Source organism: Arachis duranensis, chromosome 3 (genome assembly GCF_000817695.3).
Source record: "Arachis duranensis cultivar V14167 chromosome 3, aradu.V14167.gnm2.J7QH, whole genome shotgun sequence".
Lineage (NCBI taxonomy): Eukaryota > Viridiplantae > Streptophyta > Magnoliopsida > Fabales > Fabaceae > Arachis > Arachis duranensis.
The window spans coordinates 40,411,106-40,417,833 of record NC_029774.3 but is presented as its reverse complement, the minus strand read 5'-3'; the positions used below and the strand labels follow the sequence as shown (position 1 = coordinate 40,417,833).

Here is a 6,728-nt window from a genome sequence, read left to right as displayed (position 1 = left end):
TATTATATTATATAAAATAATTTTGGATATTATTTTTTTAGCATTATCGCCTTATAACAATAGTTGATTATGTATCTAGTGTTCATAGATGGCTAAAGAAAACTCAATGTCACATTAATGGAAAGAAAAGCAATGACAAACACGTAATTTAATTTTTGTTATGTTTTAAAATAATAACGGTTGTGAGTGTAATAATAAGGAACAACTGCTTAATAGTCGTTTTCATGTTCCTATCAGAAAGCATATGCATATTATTAATAATCATATTGCTGACATAATTATCTCAACAACCATTTTTTGTATTAAAAAATTTAATTACTTAACAACTCTTCAGATCATATTAGTTATATTTATGTTTTTAAGCAAACATACTCATCTGATGATGTGGATTAAGTAATGAGTGCATATGTAAACGCTATGATTTTAATAAATTTGTTAAATGACTTTGTAGCTATCCACCGGTGACTCTGATCTTGACCATTGTTTTTATCATTATTGACTTTCCTTACACACCAATCTTCTTGTAACACACATGGTCTTTGAATATTATTATTTTAAATGTAAGATAAGTGATGTGGACTTCTAATACGTAATGATATCACATACATTAAGAAATTTTATTAGCTAGAAGCTTTTGGACTCAGTATCATACTTATCTTTATACATCTTTTTATATGTTATATATATTATGTAAAATATTTTGTATAATTATTTAATTATATCTAAATTTTAATAATTATTAGTTATGACAAAACAGATTGCGGCGATTTTAATCAACCGCTGGAATAATTGCCGCAAAATGCCATTTAGGTTTAGCGGCGGTTATTAACCGCCGCAGTATGTGAAGGGAATTGCTATTATCCAATTTGCGGCGGTTTGTAACCGCCGCTAAATGGCGGACTGGAAAAAAATTTTATAGTGTTGCGGCGGTTTCAAAACCGCCGCCAAATTCAAATTTTCCATTAAAATTTTAAATTTTCTATTATTTTACCTATTTTGACAAAGAGTGTTTATTAAACCTTAATTTTTTTACTTTTTAACTAATTTAAACCAAGTAAAACAACTCAATTAACATAACAAACCAAATTATAAATATGTAAACATAACATATATAACGAAATGGTCATAATATCATCCAAAATAAAGTAAGAATGCTCAAGTTGGATAAAATAAGCCTAACATACTAAACCAACTTAAATGTAAAAGGTATCTAAGACCATTAATTAAAATTCAAAGTTTTTGTTGCGGGTCGTGGTTTCCAGATGAAGATGGCCCTACGCATGACGAGTCCGGTGTACCGCCCACAAAAGCCAGCTCTTCAGCAATCTCAACTGGCAAATTGTCTCCTAACTGTTGGACTACATATCCCAAGACCTTATGTATTGATTGTCTCTTCGCCCGCTCTTCTTCTAGCTTAGCCGTCAATTCTGCAATCATCCTCTTATCCTCTGCATTGGACTCTGTAGAACCCGATGGTATTCCAGCAGCGTTACCAAAGATTTGGGTGGGACATGGTCCAGCACCTAGGGCACGAACTCGTCCTGGGTGCTCCTTTCCGAGAACTTGTGCTAACGAGTCATTCTGTGAAAGCTGCTTAGAGGATCCATCCTGCCTCTCAACATTTGAAATTGCTTCCTAAAAATATACAGCATTGGAAAGGAAGAAGTTAACAGTAGCACGATATATACAGTAAGCTATATATTGCTTCAAATTTTCAAACATGACTTACACTAACAACACGCGCATCGGGGTGGATATACGAGCCATCTCTTTTCTTATGAGTCATGATAAACAACTCTCCTCTACCAACGGGCCTTCCTTGCTCTCTCTCTCCTATATCATTGATATTGACACAATTTAGTAAACAACAATATTTTTCAAGAAGCTTAATCGAAATCTTAATGCAAATGATGACTTATTACCACTTCGTCTTTTTTTCGTGCCAAGGTTTTGGAGCCCCCAGTATGTGTGTAAACTTGCTTGCTCCGATTTAAAGTGTTCTGTTCACACTTTTTCTATGAACAAGTAACAAAACAAATGCAAATGAGAAAGATATGATGAATATCAAATGTAAGGGAATTACTATGTATACACATGTTTTTTTATGTGGAAATAATAAAATATACCAAGGCTTACCTGCGTTTCTTCATTCAGGCGATAGTCAACGAACTTTTTCCAATCATTTTTGTCTATTCCTTTCGGGTGATGCCAAAGATTTCCTCATAAGTCCTTATTTGTTTGTAACACCTATGAAACAAGTGGTGTCTTGAATCCTTCCAGTTCTTTCCTATCCTCTTCAAAATATCACGCTTTATTTTTTCTCCAGCATCATCCTCATAGTAAAAGACCCGCTGCAACCCATTTACATTGTCATTAACGAGGACCAATAAACAAGTATAAGATTGATATATTTAAGACATGCCACAACAAATACAGGCTAATTTAAATTATTGAAGTATGACCCTCAAATCCAGTAGAAGCAGTCGCAATTACGTATAAATGAGAAGTGCTTAAATGATGATGTGACAAACACAATATGAAAATTTTACTAACCAATTAAATTACCCATGCAAACGACCTAAAAAGAAAAAATCGAAAACTAAAATTGCTTAAATTGTAGAAGCTTAAAGTTCTACCTTAAGCATGTTGTACACATGATCCCTCTTTGCTTTGCTCACCAGCTTCCAACTTTCTAAGTATATGGGGAACTGGGAATAATCCGCACCCAAATTCCCTATGAAACCACTTAGTAATCCTGCCGCCTGACCAATCAGTTGCAGCTGACTGTTAAATGGGAGTACTATCTTCGTATTAGAAGGGAGGGCTATAGCCTCCTTCACACTCAACTTAGAAACTTTTCTGACACCGTCCTCTAAGAAGTGTATGGGAAACAAAATTAATCTCTAATCATTGCACAAAAGAAAAATAGAAGTAAAGGACTATACAGATCACTGTTTACCAAAATGGGAGGAAAAAAATGTTTACCGATAACAGTAACTTCCCATAAATCTTTATCTTTGGCTTTCTTGTTGTTATGCTGACCTTCGACTTCTTGGGCAGCAAACAAGTCGTCGATGTGGTCATCAAACGACGGAACTTCATCCGCCTCTAGGTCGTAATCCTCATCCGCTAATTCATGATCATCCACTTCCGCGCGATGCCGAGTCTCTGTGTTGTCTGTTGGAGTTTGAGGGTCATCAGCAGTACTCGATTGTGCATTCCTATGGTCGATGCACGGTGCACGAAACGGTTCATTCATACGGGTTGCCGGAGCTCTATTAGCTGAGGATGATATCGGAGGAACCCTATCACGTGTTTCCTCCCGTGATGTCTGAGCTCCTCTAGTCGTGGTCCCAACCTTAACACAATGTGAAACTATTTAGAATTATATCTTAGAGAACGAATTAATATTGAGAATTATTTTATTTCTTAAACTAGTAATTTTGCCGGGAGGAAAATTAATGCGGTTCGATGAGTCAACTGAAGGACATATTTAATTTTCACTAAAGGTTACGTCAAGAAAACTTAACCACAAACACTAACCGTTGTCTCCTCAGTACCGTCATTAGTTCCGGCATCTTTCGGGGGTTCCCGTATAATATTGTACCTTGATTTCCTAGGCATCCTTAAAAACCTGTATATAAAACAATATTAGTAGACAAATTATATTAATATTAGATAGTGTTCTTACCTACAATTCCACATATATAGATAGTATTAATATTTACTGTATACAGTATTTCCTACTTTTGTTCTATATATGGAGCCAAACGAGGCAGAAGACTAAAATGAAGAAACAACCTTAAATAATAAATTATGAAAGAATGTAAGAAGCATAGTATTAAGAAAAGAATAATGGAGAAAAAGTAATACAAATAATTTTAAATTATTTACTATATCAACAGTCATCAGACCTTAGTTATAATGTGAGAGAACAGACTCAAGTAATCTAAACTCAAGTAATCTAAACTAACAAATTCGGTACCCGTTAACCAATTTTTTCACATAAGTGTTATTTTTAATTTAATAATTTAATAATATATTTTTAATTTATATTTTTAAATATTAATACCACATTACTGACTAAAACTAATATATTCTACTAATTTTCTAATATTGTGAGTGTTTTGAATTTTCTACTAAAACTAATATATTCTAATTATCACATTCTCCTTCATTCTAGCCTGTTCGTGATCTTTTCCTTCAAGTTCAGGCCCTGCCTACCCCTTTGTAGATTTTTTTATTCCAAAATTCGTTTTAGCAAACATTAAATTCAAGTTACAAGAGTGAGGCACTAAGTATTATTAATTAATTCATTAACCCCCTAATATTTCTTTCCATTTTTAAAGCTAGTATCTAATCACTGTCATTTAGAATTGCTTACCGATAAGATCCCCTGTGTTAATGATCTTAACTTGCTTGCAAAGAGTACCCAACAACACAAAAAGAAAAGAATAGGAAAACACACAAGAATAAAATCTGAAGTTTTGTCCTTGCTTTAGATGTTTATATTTAATAGTAATCATGATTCATGACTTATTGTAAAAAGGGATGAAAGATAATATTAGACGAAAAAGAAAAGACATAAATAATTAGGAAGACATTAACGATTAACCTGTCTACGTCACTTGCAGGTAAATATTAAGATCTTGATCCACTTCTTCTCCGAACCTCTTCCCCCACAATGAAACAAGGCGCTGCACAATGGCAGGGGATGTCAAACAATGAGGAGTAAGATCTCATCAAAACACAAGCACAGTAGAAACACTACATGTTCCTATAACCCTGCCACCAAAAACCATACCGAAATACAAAAGCTTCCTTCTAGTAAAGTCATAGGAGAAATTAGTCATAGATGGTGAACTGAATCTAAATATGATTTAACAAGTGAGAAGAAAGAAACAGACTTTGGTTACACTCAGATCTTGTGGTTTCGTGAGGGTGCCTTGAAGTGTACACTGAGGAGTGCGCAACCCAGATTGGTTCAACTGATGAACAGAAAGTTCAAATCAATCTCTTCAATACAAATTCCTCCAACTAACATGTCCTCTAACTAAACTGACTAATAAATATCAAATTAGTAAATGAGAAATTTATATTGATCAGCTTAATTTCCAGAACATATTACATATACTTTGATCTCATCTAGAGTATAATATGTTATAACAGAATAGAACTAGTAACTGAAAGTATAACTAACTAACTTACAACTACCTTAAATAACTAACTGTCTATCTATCTATTTGTAATAAATATTAAGATCTTGTTCTTCTCCTACAGATGCACAAACAAGATGCAAGTTCACACATTAAAGTATTCCAATCAAACAGTGCTCGAGCATTGCCATCTCTTAAGTCTTAACCAACAATAATACTGCTTTATTTGTTTTATCTATTTACTTAAAAATTTTGGTATGGATAAAAGAATAAAAAATTTATGAACCACTATAAACCTATAGCAATTTATGAATAAAAAAAACTAAAAGACAGTTGATGTTTCCCTAATTAGAATACTAATCAGAGCTTTAATCCTCCTTTATCTCTACTTTTCCTCCTTAATCTGTGTGATATGTTTGGCATTTGCTATCTTGGCTTTTTCATTGTGCACTAAAATATTACATATGCTTTAGTTTCTTAGTTCACTGTTAAATGTTATGTTGCCTTTTACTTATGGTGTTTAAAAGTATTTATTTAATTTATTGAAAAAAGTTAAAATAAAAATTAATATTTAATTTTAAAAGTATAAAAATAAATAATTATTAAATATTTAAATTTTAACATAAAAAAATAAATTAAATAAAAATTAGATACTACCATAAAATTCACTGCACATATTATACATTTAAAGTATATTTTCCTTCATGATAATATAATTATATTAAATTTATACATTAGAAAAACTTAAATAATACATAGTTTGAATATAAATACATAGTTTGAATTGGTGATTTGCTTTTTGTGTATATATATTCGTTATAATAATATATGATGATACTTTGGTTTGATATAATTTGAAGATTATTCGATCAAACAAGACAATGAATGAATGAAAAAATAAAGTGTGGGCATTTAAGTATACATGAACTGAAAAGATAGATTCCAATTTTCTTCATGACATTATGTATATACACTAATAAAAAACATCAGAGCTCACTTTCTCACACAAAGGAGCCAACTTTCACAATATGGGTTTCGGAAAGACCTTGTTAAAAAAGTTAGACCTTTTGTTTTCCTTCAGAAAGCTAAAACTTTTTTCCCATGAAATTAGACTGAAGAAGAAGATGAAGATGACGAAGAAGAAGTTTACCTTATAAACGAGCTACAAACAGGCGAACAAGGAAACAAGGTTTCTCATTGATCTTCTTTCAATGCAGACATATCGCTGGAAGAATGAAAGAAAGAGGGAAAAATAATTTTACGAATGAACAAAAAGAAAACGAACCAGTAGTATTTTTTATATAAAAAAATTGAAATTTTGGGGTTTACGTATACAACAGAAAATGAGAAGAAATGGGATCAGATCACAACACCGTTTGACAATCAGATTTAACTTAATCAATTCAAAAGTTTGTTAGAGTATTTTCAAATTACTTTTAAATTTTTGTTATGCAATAAGATCACAACACCGTTTGACAATCAGATTTAACTTAATCAATTCAAATAGTTTGTTAGAGTATTTTCAAATTACTTTTAAATTTCTGTTATGCAATCAGATGACAACACCGTTTG

The 6,728-nt window shown here is 32.0% G+C and overlaps 2 protein-coding genes across 2 annotated transcripts; both read right to left on the bottom strand.

Annotated features, from left to right (window-relative positions):
* Positions 1 to 1,230: 1,230 nt before the first annotated feature.
* Positions 1,231 to 1,825, bottom strand: LOC107479033 (uncharacterized). The gene is made up of 2 exons (XM_021136800.2): positions 1,730 to 1,825; positions 1,231 to 1,635 (listed from the first exon to the last, which is right to left on the bottom strand). The coding sequence occupies exons 1-2, from the start codon at positions 1,784 to 1,786 to the stop codon at positions 1,231 to 1,233; spliced, it is 462 nt and encodes a 153-aa protein (XP_020992459.1). The 5' UTR covers positions 1,787 to 1,825.
* Positions 1,826 to 2,624: 799 nt separating this feature from the next.
* LOC107479032 (uncharacterized) lies at positions 2,625 to 5,516 on the bottom strand. Its single transcript, XM_021138255.2, has 5 exons — positions 4,908 to 5,516; positions 4,616 to 4,697; positions 3,544 to 3,634; positions 2,986 to 3,358; positions 2,625 to 2,872 (listed from the first exon to the last, which is right to left on the bottom strand). The coding sequence occupies exons 3-5, from the start codon at positions 3,622 to 3,624 to the stop codon at positions 2,625 to 2,627; spliced, it is 702 nt and encodes a 233-aa protein (XP_020993914.2). The 5' UTR covers positions 3,625 to 3,634; positions 4,616 to 4,697; positions 4,908 to 5,516.
* Between the last annotated feature and the right edge of the window lie 1,212 nt (positions 5,517 to 6,728).